Source organism: Stegastes partitus, unplaced genomic scaffold, assembly GCF_000690725.1.
Source record: "Stegastes partitus isolate 25-593 unplaced genomic scaffold, Stegastes_partitus-1.0.2 Scaffold1049, whole genome shotgun sequence".
Taxonomy (NCBI): Eukaryota; Metazoa; Chordata; class Actinopteri; family Pomacentridae; genus Stegastes; species Stegastes partitus.
The window spans coordinates 1-17409 of NW_007578780.1; the positions used below are offsets into that span (position 1 = coordinate 1).

At 42.6% G+C, this 17409-nt stretch overlaps 1 protein-coding gene and 1 long non-coding RNA gene across 2 annotated transcripts; one reads left to right on the forward strand and one right to left on the reverse strand.

Annotated features, from left to right (window-relative positions):
* The first annotated feature begins 58 nt into the window (after positions 1–58).
* Positions 59–1765, forward strand: LOC103367431 (uncharacterized). Its single transcript, XR_520728.1, has 2 exons — positions 59–251; positions 634–1765. It is a non-coding gene; the product is annotated as an uncharacterized LOC103367431 (long non-coding RNA).
* A 1064-nt stretch (positions 1766–2829) lies between these two features.
* sgsm3 (small G protein signaling modulator 3) lies at positions 2830–15713 on the reverse strand. The gene is made up of 21 exons (XM_008295453.1): positions 15551–15713; positions 10244–10327; positions 10039–10124; positions 9858–9921; positions 9084–9295; positions 8821–8928; positions 8406–8549; positions 8127–8322; positions 7847–7992; positions 7395–7628; positions 7044–7226; positions 6714–6869; positions 6573–6627; positions 6440–6489; positions 6166–6318; positions 6004–6074; positions 5732–5780; positions 4671–4756; positions 4456–4578; positions 4181–4241; positions 2830–3547 (listed from the first exon to the last, which is right to left on the reverse strand). Exons 2-21 carry the CDS (start codon positions 10248–10250, stop codon positions 3464–3466), a joined length of 2268 nt encoding a protein of 755 aa, XP_008293675.1. The 5' UTR covers positions 10251–10327; positions 15551–15713; the 3' UTR covers positions 2830–3463.
* Between the last annotated feature and the right edge of the window lie 1696 nt (positions 15714–17409).

Here is a 17409-nt window from a genome sequence, read left to right on the forward strand (position 1 = left end):
GTGAGACTTTAACTCCAGACATGACTTCAGACTGAGATGCAGAACTTCTTGTATTATTTCACAACTAGCTCCTTTTTTTTTTTCTCCAGCTGTTGCAATCCACCAATAACATGCCATCAAACTCCAAACCTCCACAAATCAAAATGCAGTCTACAAAAAAGGCACCGCTCCGAAAAGAGGACGGCACCGTGGCAGCCGGCGACGACGCGGCGACGATAGCACAGCCAGCGGGCCCCAACACGACACAGCCGGTGAGTCACCAGTCGACAAATAAAGCCGAAAACATACGGCGTTGTGCAAATTGTGCGTGGTTGTGCTCTTCCTGTGTTTCTCTGGATTTCCTGCCTCTTGCTGGGTACTTGCACTAACGCTGCTTTTCCTTTCTAACTCTGACTTCTTTCATCTAACTTGCGCATCACTCCTTTGCACTCTCGCCCTCTCTTCTGCTTGCCTCTGAAGGGAGAGGGAGATGATGACCCTCAAATAAAGGAGGGCAACAAAGAGAACAAGGTAAACCGTGTTGAGAGTTGCGAGGATGGCGTTTGATGAAGCGAGCTTGTGGTGCCTCGTTTTTTTGAGAAGCGTGTTTCTGAGCAGGCGAGGCCTTATCGAGTCTTTTCTCTCCTCTTGCAGCCAAAGTCCGGGGGTGGTGGACGGAGACGGGGCGGCCAGAGGCACAAAGGAAAAGGCCAGAACAGCAGCACCAACTCGACAGCGGCGCCGTCCTCGTCGGGGATAGGAAACTGCTGAATCGCCCTCTCGTCCCGCCTCCCCGCCCCGCCCAGTGCAGACCTCCCTTCTCGATCACTCCACCAAGTGTCTTCATTCCACAAACCATTAAGGATACACGTGTTCGGAGCGAGACACACTCCTCAGTCTTACTACTCCTTGCCTTTTTACACCAGGTCATATAGTTTTTATTTTTTAAAAAAAGGGAACACAACAGGGGGGTATGCGTCACACCAAAAGCATACACCTTTTTATGCATTTTATCGTCAGCTGCCTTTACTACTCCCGAGTGGTTCTGGGTGACAGAAAGCAGTGTGGGCTTTTGAGGTTAGCCTCACTCAGGATGTTGATTTTATTTAATTTTTGTCTGTGGCATCGGCTCTCCGGCTCAGGGGAGGGAAGGCAAGACAAAAAGGGGTCCAATACCAATACGAGCAGCTATCAAGTGAAACTCCCCCCCACGCATTCCCTGTGTATTTGCAATGATAAGACAGTTGTACTATTTATACCGCATATGTAAATTAGCTGTTAGTCGTACCGATTGGAAAGATGCCGTTGTACAAAAAAAATGTATGCAAATCACAAATGAATGTAGCAGAGGGCACATTTAAAATTCTAGATATATGGAAAATGTATAAAAAGAAAAAAAAAAGGTGTTGCATTTTATAATTGTCAGTTATTTATTTGGCATACATGCATAACATTTACTCCTGGATGGTGGGAATCTCTCCACCTACTCTCTCACTCGCGCTCTTAGATTCAGCAGTATCCGTCACGCTTCCATCGTCAGTCCATGTACAAACCGTATAGTACAAACACAGCACACACACACACACACACACACACGTCGTCACTCCAGCAGCTGCTAATGATTATAAGACATGCCGTACTACTTGTAACTCTAGTACTTCATGCGTTATGGCCTGTCGCTGTTACCATGTTGTGACATTTTAAAACACTTTGCCACAAAATAATAATAATAATAAAAAAAAAAAACAACCCCAGACCATGAATAAACACACTTTACTGAACTTTTCAACAGTGCTGCTTATTTATGTGCATTTTTCCTCTTAATCTCACTACATGTGACGCGAGTGAAAACACATTTGGAATGATTCGACAGCAGGAGGGACGGGTTCAGCGTGTTGTCAGTTTATATACAGGAGAGTGCTGAGGTTTCATCAGTAGTGTCATACGTCACAGGTGGGAAGTCGTCTCTGAGCAGACACCAGAAGCTTCAAGTTTGATAGAACAGCTACAGTCAAGGAAACCCAGAAACCGAGTTGGTTTTGTTTTCTGCACACAGGAGAATTACACATACTAGTGGAAGTAAAAAACAAACCTTAACTGAAATTACAGTTAAAGATGGAATCAGCTTGGCAGGAGTAACAACCGAAACAACAACAGCGCTGTCCGAAAAACAAAATGTCCTAAAAAATATAACAAGCAAACATCATTTCTTGTTGAGGAATATCAATATAATATAAAGTCGTCCTCAGATGTATTCACAACCTCCCATTAAAGACTGGAAAACATCACTGAAATAAGCTGAAATTGACAAAAGTAATAATAAATAAAAATTTAATGAACACCATGACGTTGCTTTGGAATTGTGGTTCAACAGAAATATTAAAAAAAAAATAAGCAAACAAGCATGATGGGAGCCATAAACTAACATGTAGCTGAACAACCCTCTGAGCCAATCACTGCCATCATCAGGTGTTTCCTGTAACTCTCAGTCAGACTTGTGCACCTGTTGACAGGTATTCTGGACCACTGCTCATCAGCAAAGTGCTACAATTAGACAGTTTTGTTTTTTTAAATTATCCCTTTCAACCACAATTCAAAAGCAACGTCTTATTTCACTAAATTATAATTTAGCAAATTTTTATTTATTATTACTTTTTTCAGTTTCTAGTTATTTGAGTGACTGTTGTGAGTTTTTCTTTAATGGAAGGTTGTGAATACGTTTGAGGACGACTGTAGCTTCTGTTTTCGTATGTAAATGCACTTTGAAGTCTGCTTTAACCTGCGACGGGACATTTAGTGAAAACAAACTAATGTGTTTATATACAAAAAGAACCAAAACATTACAAGTTATAGATTATATATATATATATATATTTTGTAACATGTATTTATGTAACACAAATCATCTGCTTCATGTACATCATATCTTACAAGTGCAGGCTGTTGGCTACCACTGTGTCGGGGTAGCACACTTACTCCATCGCAACCTGAAAAAGGCTTTACTCGGCATGTGCAACGTGAGTGTTTCATGAAATAAGATTATGGAGTTCAGGATGTTGAGGTAAGCACCATTCCTCTCAAAAATAGTGTGGAACTTTACAGCTTCATGTGCAGGAATGTTCTATTTTTTTGGTCTTTAAATTTGGGGACTTTACAGAAACGTCTCCCGGGACTCTGAATACCCAAGAAGGAATACTTACAGTTTGGACACAACTTGTACAGGTACAGACTATTCTGTACTACAGGAGTGCTTCACATGTCGTTTATTGAACCTTGTAGTGAAACTCCGACACTAGTATGCACAAAAAAAATAAAGTATGCACTACAATGTACACATGCTTCAGCACACACAAGCCAGTTGCACTTCATGATGGGTTTCAGTCATTACTTTTGGGTGTTACCATTCTCCAAAGATGACAGTCCTTTAGCCGACGTAACAAAAAGGTGAGGAAACATCAAATCTACAGGAACACTGGGGAGGATTCTAGCCGTCTATGTCCCAGCTGAAGAGGTGATGTTTCACCAGCATGTCCTGCACTCCTTCTTTGAGCGGCTTCTGCTCCTTCTCCTGGGAAACGGATGAAACGTGGAAAGGCTTTTACTTAAAGGCAAAAATCAATAGTGCATTACACAGAGCAGCTCCGCCGCACGGTTTTAACCTTCTGACCAAACGCCAATGAGACATTTCTGAAAAAGGAGGGACTTTTTCTGACGATGCAAGAAAATGCTTTGACATCTGGAGTCTGGCCAGAGGTTTTTAGTTTTCTGTCATGTGGTAACTAATGATGTGCACTGGACTCGTTACAGCAGAAAAAGCACAGGCATTATCAGGGATTTTCTCTATTCTAGCGAAGACAGGAGCAGCTACAGGGATTTAACCATCACGTCAACGTGTATTAAAGACCTACAGGAAGCAGGGCGATCCTACCAGCTTTTCCTTTTAAAACTCAATCCAAACAGGAAGCGTGCAACAAGGTAACTAAATCTGAACAGCGAAGGCGTCTAACTCGTGACTACAGTGCCGACGGTCTCGTCACGTTACCTAGATGTCCCAACTAAAGAGGTGATGCTGAACCAGCACATCCATAACTTCCGCTTTCTGAATAGGAGATTTCTGAAACGGCATAAAGTCATAAAGTTGTTCTCTCCTGAGTTCTAACATGTTGTTTTCGATTAGTCACACTTGATCTCCTCGGCTCACCTCTTTCTTGTCGGGTAGCTCGCAATCTTGGGAGAGACTGAAGGCAAACTTTGATAGGACCCTGAGAAGACAGAAAGCAGTGGTTATTGTTAGTTTTATTGGCCTGATTGTGTGTCCTCATTAACACACAACTTGCCTTTTTGTTTATTTTTTGTTCTTTATGGCTCTTTGACACATTCTTTGATATTTTCACTGCTGAATTCTGGATGGTAAATGTGGAAAATAGTGGTTGAAAGCAGTTTAACCTCCTTAATTTGTAAGGTGGGTTTTCTTACCTGAGCTCACACTTGATCTGCACCCATCCAGGACTACGGAGGAACGACCACGGGTGATACCATTTCTCCACGGCAGCCATGCTGGAGCACAACACCTCCAACCACAGGTGCAGCACCTGTTCACTGGAGAGACGGGCATGTTAGGAAACAGGCCTGACAAAGCGAGCGCGTTTACTCGCAGAACTGAACGGTCTGATCACTTGAAGAAAACTTACTTGAGGCCGACGCAGACGAGCGATCTGAATTTGACGTCCATCTGAGCGTGTGCCGAGTCGTGGCTCATGTTGACCGACTGCACCGCCTGGGAAGAGCCAACAGAGGGCGCTCGTGGGTTTCCTACTTTTGTTCATTGCTTCAGGCTCAAGGTAATCCAGGCCTCATTAAAGTGACAAGACTGGTATACTTATGACTGGAGGTCATAAATAACTGAGAACATCGTAGGCTGCAGGTCAGGCTGGAAGCCATAGTGCCAAATTTGGACTTATTGCTTTGATGTATGTATTTTGTTTGGTTGTTGGCATCATATCTTATAATGTGGCCGCCATCAGACTCCAGTGTGAACTGGTCATTGCACAAAACAACAAGAACAAAGATGTCACATGAAACTTGTGAACACATTAAGTCAGCTGATGTGCAGTGGAAGCCGGCGAATTTGTGAGTGACATTTGTAATTATGGCTTCTTTTTTTTTTGGTCTGGAAAGGACTTCACTCAAACAGATTTTGGCTAAAATATCAGGATGTCAGAGATTACTTTTAATGGAAAACAGTTTATAGTACAGTAAGAGTTTTCAAGTAGTGACTAATCGTTAGATTTTTGTTCTAAGTCACTCTTTGTGCTTTAGGAATTAGAAGCTAACAGAATTTATCCAAGTCGATCGGAAACATCTCCGACTCTTGGCATCGGTGTCCCATCATTCCCCGAGAATCATCCAGATGAAGTTTGATGCTGCCACGGCATTTGCTGATGAAAGTAATCTTGTGTCTGTCAACAACTCTCCACAAAACTCTCCTGGTAAAACACTGAGTTCAGATATTCAGATTACACTGCAAAGAAAAATCATAGCTGTATCTGATTTTAGTAGCTCATTTTGAAGTGTTCACACTGGTATATAAAAAACAGATCTGTGTCACATGTGAGCAACAAGTAAATGTATTTTTCAAAACATTTGGGCCATTTTGCCTGAAGTCTGAACGTAACCTTCAGATTCATTCCTACATTTATGAGAGCTAAAATGACTTTTTCCCCCCAAACAAGTAGATTAAATGTGTACTCACTCTGTATAGCAGCTCCTCTGGTGTTAGAACTTTCCCATCTTCATCCAACCTGTTAAATACCAAAGATAATGAGCTGCTACTTATGACAGTGTACTGCTAGAAACTCTCTCATAAATGCAGACAACAATGAGATCCTTATTTATTTTCCTAGCGGGAGGTAAACATCTCATCTTGGTTTCCATCCATTGCAAATCGAGCACATTAAATTCTTGACTGAGCAGAAATTTAGACAAAACAAAAAAACCCCACAAAGACACTGTGTGCGTTTGTACCTGTAGGTTTTACACAGCACCAGTCTCGAGTAGACCGAGTTGAAGTCCCTCTCGACCTCCCTACTGGCTGCCTGAAAGGGAAGCAGAAAGAGAATGATGTTGGAAATTGATGCGAACTGTGTGAACCGCGGTGCCATGATGAATTATAACAAGCTCTCCCACCTCCTCGATGAATAGCCACGGGTGACAGGGCCCTCCCAGTATAGACGGCTTCTTGAGACCGTGCTGAAAGATGGCTTTCAGAGCTGGACACAAAGTGCCTCTGGCCAGATCCGTCACCGCCTCTGTCACGGAGTCATCACCTGCTAGTGAGTACTGGGGACAGACACGACAGCCGGTGTTGAATTAATGCTCAAGGCTTACAAATAATACATGACACAGCAAGAAACATTTGCTGCGCGACTCAGACGATTTAAAAATGTAAATGCGTCGGCACCTCTTTGCTTCTTTCGTCTAGAATCTCCACGAACTTTGCTGGAAACCAACCTGTCACAAACAGAAAATGCATCTTGTGAAACAAACGATAAAACAAATAACTGATCCAAACAGCAGCAACTGAGAGCACACACCTCTGAGGCCGTTGAGCTCACCGACCCAGCAGTGCTCATCTTTTTGTGAGATGATCTGAGGAGAAAGATAAAAATGAGTGAAGGTGACATGTGGGTGTAAACGATGAGACGCGTTCTGTTTGTGTGTAAACAGCGACTCACGGTGATGATGTCGTTCTTCCTGAAGCCCAATTCATCGTCGTCGTGGCGCTCAAAGTCCAGCAACGCCTTCGCCCGTCTTCGCCGGTTTCGAGACACCACGAGAAAGTTCTCGTGATCTCGCTGGTGGCTCTCCATGGAGTAGTCTGGAGTCAGGTCCTGGAGAGACGAGTGAGGTCAGAATTAATGGGGGTATCTACAGTAAATGGATCACACATTTAAGAGCTAAACCATTTGGGCTGATATGCCAGCAAATGAGAGAATCCCTCCTCTTATTTTTTAGCTGGTTCATAGTTGACAATACGATAGAAACACTGCAGTGTGTGAACCCACGGTGCTGGAGTGACGCGGGTCCAGGCAGTGGAAGTGCTCTGCAGTGCGAGCTATGGCTTCTCTCAGGGCAGCCACCAACTCTGTCTGCTTAATGTTCTTTGACTTCAGCGCTTCTGCCTCGTCCTCCCCAAACAGCAAGGAGCTCAGGGTGGATTTCCTGCGCAGAGACTGTCTCCTCACCACCTGAACGTATACGAACACGGGATGAATACTTTGCTCTTTTTATCAAAAGCTTTAAGAGTAGACACGTACACCTCCAAAGCTAAAACACACACTACATCATTTGTTTAGCCTCTGACAAAATAACCGACATTTCAGCACATTAGCTTTGCAAAGACCAAAGCAACTGACCTTGTTGAGGTTAGTGTTGAGCGTTGTGTTGTTCCCATTGTTGAGCTGCGCCTGTTCATTCAGTATATAGGCGAGATGTTTGTGTCGGTGAGCCTCCAGAGTTTCCTGGGAAAGCGTCCCTGCTAGCCTCATCGCCTCCCCGAGAACCGCCGGCCCGTCTTTCAGCTGGCTCGGCAAGTCTGACAGAGTGTTGAAAATGGATGCGGAGTTCTCCGACGACACGAGCTCCTCCTCCTGGAGTCAGGAAGCGAATTTCAGTGGTAAGAATCATCGGTGTGGGGATGGTTTCTGTTCTGACATTACTTCCTCATCATCCATAAAAAAAATCTAATATGCGGCTTCACAAACTGAGTGACTGAGACAACAAAATAACTATGAAGCATCTCAGCATTTTGTAAATTATAATCAGCCTGTAGATTAAGATTGAGGAACATAGGTTTGGGAGCAGCTACCTTAATCTTGAGCATGCCCAGTGTGACCTGGAAGAGCACCAGTGAGCCTTGATAGAAGAGCAGATCCCAGATCCTGAGGAGCAGACGGATGTCCACCACGCTGGCAAACGACGTGAGGAACCAGTGCAGCGTGATCAGCGACAACTCTGGAGAAGGAGGATGTTATATGCAATAAGTTGGTATGCAATTCAATTCAGACGTTGTAATTCACCAAAACATGTCAGATTAATTTTTTTTTGTTAACATCTATCAACTCCCCACCATCCTTCCTGATCAGTACCTATGTCGTGCTCCTGCAGGAGGCGGTCGAGGGCCGGCAGGTACTGAACGATGAGCTGACGGAGAACCCTCTGGTCCGTTTGGACGCCCAGCAGAGTGGAGGAGAAGTAGGACGGAGGAAGCAGGTCTTCGATGAGGGCGCACATCATCCACAGCGCGTCCTCCTCCTCGAGGAAGAGCAGCAGACAGGACACCACCTGGAAGATGGGAAGAGTAAAAAGGAGGTGTTACAACAAGTACACAGTGTTAAGAAACTGCAGGTGAGAGTGAACTTACTCACCATGCCAGTGCCCTGACAGTAGCCGATGTCTGGGTAGAGCCAGGCCAGGCCTCTCAGGACCCGTCTCAGTCGTGGCACTCCAACACTGGCCAGATTACTGAAACACGCGTTGGTTGGCATCGTCCGTAACAGGTCCTTCTCTATCTGAGGGACACAGGTGAACAATGGATGATTATTTTAAAGAAGACTAAGGACGATTAGGGAGAGGAGGTAGAGGGAAAAATATAAAAATTGCAATGTGAGGAGCCCATTCCTACCAATCTAATCTCTAGAATGTATTTAGTTTTAATCAGTTGTAAGTGAAAGTAATTATTTCTGAATATGTTAACGTCGATTCTTGGACTTCCGACAGTACTATTTGTACCTTAACAGCTATCAAATACGTTTTTTGTGCACAGATGTCTGGGGTTTTTACCTGTTTAGCTGTAGAGGTGTCATCATTAGAGCTGTTCTTGATGATTTCTCTGTAGGAGATCTCAGAGGTCCTCTTCTTTTGCAGCGCTCCAGACAGACGCATCCAGAGCTAACAGAGAGAGCATCATTAAAATTTATTTTGCATCCTTGGAGACAGAAACAGCTTTCATTCTCATTCAGTGATTCTTTTTTTGCAACAAAAAACAACACTGCGTCCCACTTGGAGGCAATGCTACAAGCCGTTCTGTGTGATGCTCTGGTTACCTGTGGCCTCATGCTGTGAGGTATTCCACCTAGAACCAGGGAGCGCAGGCGCTCTGAGCGTGGAAGGACGGGATCGATGAGCTCCCAGGTCAGGTCTCCCACCGTGTGGTTGTGGGTGAACTCCAGGTGGGCTTGCCAGCGCAGTCGCTGCTGGGGGTCTTCACGCTGGGGGGACCCCTCGATGCCCAGACAGGACTTGGGCTCTTCCCCATCTGGGAGAAGATAACAGATCCGGCTTTAGCAGTGTTTGTCTTTACATTAACGCTGGTCAGTACCAAGCACCTTCTTAAATTAAGAAAGATGGAAAAGTGAATAAAATTGAGTTGAAATTTGAGTGTCAGCTAGCATGATGGAGGCATGGCAGCAAAGAGGAACATTACTTAGAAAGTGAAAACACATGAGGAAGTGGTTAAAACCAAAATCAGAACTCCCCTAATTGAAGGCATGCACTGTACTCGTTATGTGAATGTTGACGCAAAAACAAAAGGCAGCATTAAAGCTGTCGACAATTAGATGAATTTCGAAAATAAGCTGCTGCCTGACGGAACATTGGGTGATTTAATAACGGAGAGGGAGGCTGGAAAACAGAAAAAAAAACAAACACTAATGCTTCAACTGAAGTCGGCATGGAAAAAAAAAATTAAAAAAGTGAGAGAGCAACTCTGAAGTCACATGCAACGTGTGATCGGTGTGTGTGTAGCATCTATCCCCAGATCTCCACTGAGATTCAGAAACTGTAGCAGTGTTTAAAAAGTGTGTGTCTGAACAAAATACCCTCGGTGTCGATTCTGAAGCCGAACTCATCGTACTGGAGCTCAGGCTGCTCTGAGGAGTCCTTCTGTAGAGACATTAAAAAAAAAAGCAGATATCAGTGTAACATGAAAACATTTTGCAGATGTGTCACAGCGTGTAAATCTTATTTTCTTTATGACAATATATAAACGTATATTCTCACTTGATGGTACTTGGCCAGAATGTCCTGCGGCCACATGCTTGGGGTGAGAGCAGAGAAAGGCCCACCAGGGGCTGGTGTGTAGGTGCCTGACGCAAGAAGAATCATACATTAGCAACAGAAAAACACAGTATAATGCATTAAAAGCCTCTACGAAGGGCCTTGTATTTAGACCCTGTGTTAAAATGTAAACTTAGCGAATCTCTACCTGACATTTTGTTGATGGAGTGAATGGCTTCAGTGTGCAGAGATTGCAGTCACTCTGGAGAAAGCAGGTCAGCTGATAGTCACTCTGCAGAAAAGAACAAACACAGGAAGAGAAGAAGTTGGTAATTTAATATTCGGTTCATCCAAACAGCGAGTAGACGCGTCCTTCAGAAAGACACGAGTGACAGCGCTCGGTGTGGTTGAGGGAGAGCGCTGAGACGTAGCGTCGCTCTTGGAATTAAAGAGTCTGTTTAACTTAATAAATCGGTGGATTCGTCTGCATCAAAAACACGGCGGCAGAGCAACACCAAATCACATACAATGTCTGATACAGTCTGCCACTTTATCAGCTCCTTCTACTCCTTTCATGGTCTTATAACGCATCTTCTCTAAATCCATTCCAACCTCAAGCTTGTGCCTGTCATCAAAAACGACACCGGTACCTTTTCAGCGAAGAAACCGAGAGTCCAACAAATTGTGCAACACTCCTTCCTCTGGCATGACTTCTAGCAGACTCCAAACAAAAAAGCAAGAGAGGAAGAGATACCGAGGGAGAGAGAGAGAGAGAGAGAGAGAGAGAAGGGACGTTCTTGTGTCTCTTTTCGTTGCCATATGACTGCTGTGCTCACCAGAGGCTATTTGTCTTATTTAACTTTGTGTATTTGCTCTATTTTTAGAGCAGTCCAGTCACTACTCACATGTTTTCATTTAGTGAAAAGCTTTTTCTCTGTGTAACTTTAATCTTATTCATGAGTACTTTTCAGAGAGTTTCACCACTTTATTAATCAGAACCGTAGATAACAGTATTGGCATGAATCCTGACGTGGCCCAGCCCTGTGCAGCACTACTGACGCACTCTGTGGCATCGAAGCCACTGCTCAGCCTTTCCAGTTCCTGGTTATCGTTACGAGACGATAATCACTCAAAATAGCCTAATTAGTTCTCCCTATTGAGATAGACACAAAACTCCAGAGACAGTTTCTCTACATGCAGCTAAAATGGCTTCACTTGCCAGCAGGTCTACCGGGTTTCTAAAAACATGACAGAGTTGCAGTTTTCCGGGTGTCTTCTAAGGACAAAATGCTTCAACCTCATCAGAAATTCAATGATTTTCATAAGCAGCCAACAGGAGCTAATACTTTTTGGGTAGAGACCCTTCTTGCCTAAAGGTGAACCAAATTGACAAATGGATTTTCGCTGCCTCAGCACATTTCCGTTTTCTAATTTGGTAGTTCCTGCACGTTCAGCTTTTATTCGTATTTTCATTACTACACTGTTTCCAATAATGAATCAAAGGCTGCTCTGGTTTTAGTCGTATCGCCAACAGAGGGAGTGGAACGGGTTGCACATGTCGTCTGCCAATAAATAAAAACAGCTGCCAATTCAAAATGCTTCCTCATCTCTTCATTTTAATGCTTGACAATGTTGTTAAGATTAGCTACAAAATCAAATAACACACATTTTATACAAATTCCACTCAGTCCGATATCTTGGATGAGCACTAAACTGCACAGCTATGAACGATATGTGCTGCATAATACAAAATAGAGCTGAATAATATGTGGCAGAAGATGTCGAATTGTGGTTTGATTTACGATATAATATTTTTAAGTCAAGCTTCAGTTGAATAGTCACTGTGTAATAGACTGAAAGCACACGATGGAGAGCTACCACACACGACACCATCAGAAGCGTAACCACGGACACGACGGCTTAAACGTGAAAAGAGATGCTGCAAAATATACGAGGTGTGGCTCTTAAATAATGAGGCTACGGTTAGTCAAGGGCTGCAGTGGGAGCAGTGGTTAGCACTGTTGCCTCGTAGCAAGAAGGTCGCTGGTTCGCGTCCCAGTAAGGGGACTCTGCGTGGAGTCTCCATGTTCTCCCCGTGCAGCGTGGGTTCTCTCCAGGTTCTCCGGCTTCCTCCCACAATCCAGAAACATGCTGAGGTTAATTGGTGATTCTAAATTGTCCGTAGGTGTGAATGTGAGTGTGCTTGGTTGTCTGTCTCCAAGTGTAGCCCTGTGATAGACTGGTTACCTGTCCAGGTGAACCTGTCTTCGCTGGATAGACTCCAACCCCCCATGACCCGAGTGAGGACTAAGCGGTGCATAGATGATGGATGGACGGTGAGTCAAATCACAGCCTGAATCACACAGCATGAACTGATAAGCGACAACACCTGCAAGTTTAAATCTGTTTAAATGAAATGACAGCATTAGTTTCTCACCACATCTCATCTTTGCAATTAGCCAATGCATTGTGTCAAGCTGTTGTTTTTTCTGTTTCATTTTAAATCATTTAATTGCTCCGCCATCATATAAACGTATATATTAAAGCCGCAAGTCGGAGCCAAAGGATGCACATCTAAAGACACGCACAACAAATGTACTCGTGCTCAACGAGTTTCTCAGTTTCTTCCTACACAACATCCAAACATGTAAAGGGTCCCACTACATACAAACACACAATATCAGTGTGCATTTGGAACGCAAGCGCCCGTAAACCACACACAAAACACACACCAGCAGACGCAACAGTCTAACAACCATAACCTGCAAAAGAGGCTCACCAGCATGCAAACCGCCTGCCAACATGATTCATTCTAGCAGCAGGCTTGCGGCATCTGAAGGGGGATTTAAGACTTAAGAGAGATGAGAAATCAATTTGAGGTCTGGAGGACGGCCAAGTGCTTTCAGGGCAGCTGTGTGTGTGTAGCTCAGGGGAGCACTGGGATTTTAGAGGTACTCCCTGACAAGAACATTACCAGTTTAATCACCTGCCAAGAAAACCAACATTACAGAACATAGAAACCCGCCTGCAAACTATTACACACGCTGATAGTGGAACTCTGCTGCGAAAGGAAGCGCCGACTTACACCCACAACAATTAATCGCGTTAAGATCTGGCATTTTATTCACCGAAGCAACGGAAAAAGAAATGTTTTTCTCAATCTGAATCCTCATTTTTGGAGTCAAAGTAGCTCATTTATTGTTCCTTATCTGATTGCCAACATGTGGTTATCCTTTGGTGTTGGAGTTTAAATGACCCTGGAGTTGTATCACCCACTGAACACTTTATTTGGTAAGAACGGAGGAGAAACAGTATTTTCTGCAGACGTCAGGCTCTCAGACACAACAGTGGACGTATGTTTGCAGATATGAGGAAATAAATTGCAGCACAATGTTTAAGAAACTGCAAGTTTGGTCATGCGTGTATACATTATTTCTGTAAAATAAGAGATTTTTCAATATATAATCATAAAATTGTACTTTTCTACACTTTAACAACTAAACAAAGTCATCTATCAGGAGTTTAGTAATTCTATAAAATCAACATATCAGCAACCAGCCGAGAAAATGTTCAGTTCTTCACATTATTACTCCAAAACATGATGTAAACATCCCACTTGGCCATAATGCAGTCCTTATTATTCATTTACAACTTTCTACACAATAACCGAATAAAAACAGAGATGCCAAAGGGACACCAACCCTAGTAGAGAGACAAACTTGTCTGATTTTACAGTACGCGTTACACCCAACGCAGATTAGAGGCACTCATTTAAACAGGGCAGCCTTCAAAACACATGAGCAACGACGGGCGAGACAGCAGCATTTAACAGTAAATAAAGACCTCATGTTTCTTGCACTAACTCAATAACACCGAGGTGCCTGGAAAAATCTAACTCCATTCATTAGAGTTACCGCTGCTAACTGACTGAAAGTACATATGATAACATTAGGGTAATCTAGTTACTGTCATCTTCTTGTGACTTGTCAGAGGACTTGGCTGAGCCTCCAACAGGGACTCTTTTCTTCTCACTCTGCACTAGAACATCTTTTCTATTGTCTAGGAGTGGCTGCGCTCGCTTGTGTTTGCACACACCGGTCAACACCCTGCTGCAAGAACAGCAGCGTGTTACATCCTGCTGCACAGACGAGGCAGGCGTGTGTGCACAGCAACCGACTCTTTCACAACAGCGCGGCCGGTTCTTTATTTTTTCCTGTGATAAAATAGTTTTGCGTTGTCCTGGCAGCGTGCTGGCCCGACGCCGCCCTCCCCTTCACGTTGCACCTCCACCTCCAGTTGTTCCTCACAGCAGCAGCAGCAGCAGCAGCAGCAGCAGCCACAACACCGGTGACTCATGCTCCCCTCTGCCTACACAGCCATGTATGTCAGATCATTACCGCCGTGTGCCCCGCCAAGTGAGCACCGGCTGCATCATGATAGACGGTCGGTCGGTCGGGCCTCGTTGGCAGACTGTCTCGTTCTTCTGGCTTCCTCACACGCGTCACATCTCACGGCCTCGATTACACACCGAGGCGTGTGTCAGTGTGATGAGCAGGAACGCCGCTTTGTCAAGAGCAGCAGGGGAATATGGAGATGCTGGGAAAAGCCCTGTAAATGAGCTGCTTTTCAGTCTGCATGAGCTCTGTGATGGCACACAGCTTTTGATTATCCTGCGTTAAAGCTGGCTGCAGTATTAAAGCTTAATTCAGATAGACATTTCACTCATTCAAGGGGAAATTCAAGACATCCAGGAGCTCACACATGTGACATTTAAGAAAAATATGGGATGTGCAAAAAAAAAATCTTGTTTGGAGAAGAAATAAGGTGCAAAATTGTGCAAATAAGCATTAAAAAGTCTAAGCATAGTGTAAAAATAGAAATAATAAGAAGCATATAGGGGGTTGCTTGGGGATTATTGGGTTATATTGCACAGAAGAGCTATATTTAGGTTATACATACAGCAACAAGTGACTCCTCTGTATTCAGTATGACTGGCTAAAGATCACAACATTACAGAGTATGTTTATTTGAACATAACTGTATTTCTATACAAAATGCATGATTTATTTGCATTATAAGTGTCATTAAAACAGTCATTTGAGCCAAAAAGGCATGCTGAAAGGCTAACGTGTGACCCACGTGTGATATAAACACAGAAAACTGCTCGATATGTTCAAGTATTCTTTGCTTACTTTTACTTAAAAGCGCTTTAAAAAGCAAAACATTGGAAAGAGAGGAGCTAATTTAACGTTACGTCAAGACCCCTGCTGACGTCTGGTGCAGCTACAGGGCGATAAAATAGTACCTTTTTTTTTTTCTTTTTTTTTTACAGCCACATCTTCCACTACTTATAAATTTACGAACAATTGCTAATAGCTAAATAAAACGTGCAGGCCGACTGCTGATAAACGAAACGTCCCTGTATTGACTTGTCAGCTGTTAGCCCTACGTGCTACATTTAGCTTTAAGCTAATAGTTCCACACAACAGCGGAGCGGCTGCTGAGCTCAACTTACCGCGACATTGTTCCAGCGAAAAGCTCAAGGTTGCGGTTTGTTCCGGAGCTGCCTTCCGTGGATAGAAACGGGGGGGAGAACACCATATGCTACGCCATCTTCCGCCTCGTATTTATGATTTCCTCTACGCTGTGTGCACCTGCTAGCGGCGACGTGCGGCTCCCTGGTGTTCTTGCGCCCGTTACGATTTTCCCCCCCTATCCTCTGCTCCATCCCGAGAAGTAGTCCCAGATCCCGGAACTACAGCGCTGGGGCGACGCGTATCCCTCCGCGGTGGACTCGGTGACGCAGGCGGACGACGTTCCAGTCCGCTCGTTCCATTCATTCATTCATTCACTTTCTCGTCTCTTACCTCATTCAGAAAGCAGCCAGTCACGATTCTCCACGGCAAGAAATCATCATATGGAATAAAATCAGACCCTTGAGCACCAACAGCTGGTTATTAAACGTCCATGCTGATGTTTTTACTGCATGTATTCACTAAATGACACGCTTTTGACTCACAGCTGCTGATGAACTACAGGTAACAAACTGGTGTGTCTCATCTTTATTATGTGGTTTTAACCATTTCATTAAAGGAGTTTTTTTATTTTTTTTCCTAACTTGAATATACATGCTCCAATATACAAATGACCTATTATTCTTATTATTATTGGTAGGGTAATTATAATATTAATAGTGTATGAATACTAATAGACCTGCTGGTGACATACAGGTTTATTGTGTTGGTTTTTTGTTTTTTTTTGGCCAGACTTGTGTTTCACTTTTTAAAATATATGATCAACATTTCACTGATTTTTATAAACTATTTTTTTATTTGAACATGCATGCTACAATGTATAAAAATAATATTGTTATTATTATTGGTAGGTTATTGGTATTAATAATAGTATATTAGTTATATTAGTCCTTTTTTTTTATCGTACTCTGTGTTTATGGCAAAACTGGTGTGTCTCCCTTTAATATATGATCATCAACATTTCATTGAAAGTTTTATTTTTTTAACTTGAATGCGCATGCTTCAATATATAAATAATATATTATTTTATTATCATTGTTCGGCTTTTGGTTAAAAAAAAGAAGAAAAAAAAGCCAGTAGTAATACTAATAGAGTTTTTCCAATAGTCTGTTGTTTTGGGGGGTTTTAAATTAAAAAATCAGTGTGTTTCACTTTTCACTGAAAGGTTTTTATTTTTTATTTTTAGGTGAATGTGCATGCTCCAAAATTTAAACACATTTTAAAAATTGTATTTTTTACTATGGGTAGGCTATTGGTTAAAAAAATATTGATGCTAATAGTCTATTTTTTTTTTCTTCTTTTTTTTTTTTTACCAATAACCTGTTGTTTTTTAATGAAAAAAAATGGTGTGTCTCACTTTTAGTATATGATGTTCAACTTTTTATTAAAAAATTTTTTTTTCTTGAACATGCATGCTCCAATAAATAAATAAATAAATAAATAAATAAATAGGCAGGCTTTTGGTATTAATAATAGTGCATTAATTCTATTAGGGTTTTTTGTTCTTTCTTTTCTTTTCTTTTTACTTAAAAATACATGCTCCAAATAATATATATATATATATATATATATATATATATATATATATATATATATATATATATATATATAGTAGCAGCAGTAGTAGTAGTAGTAGTAATAGTAGTAGTAGTAGTAGTAGTAGAAGGATGGTATTATTAATAGTGTATCAATACCAATCGTCTTGAACAAAGCTGATGTGGAGTGCACATTTATTACCACAGGATCCAGCTACTTATTTGTTACAGACGATGGGGTGGATGGATGGATGATTTATTTTATGTGTAAAGGAGATAAAAAAAAACACATGAAGTTTCAGGTC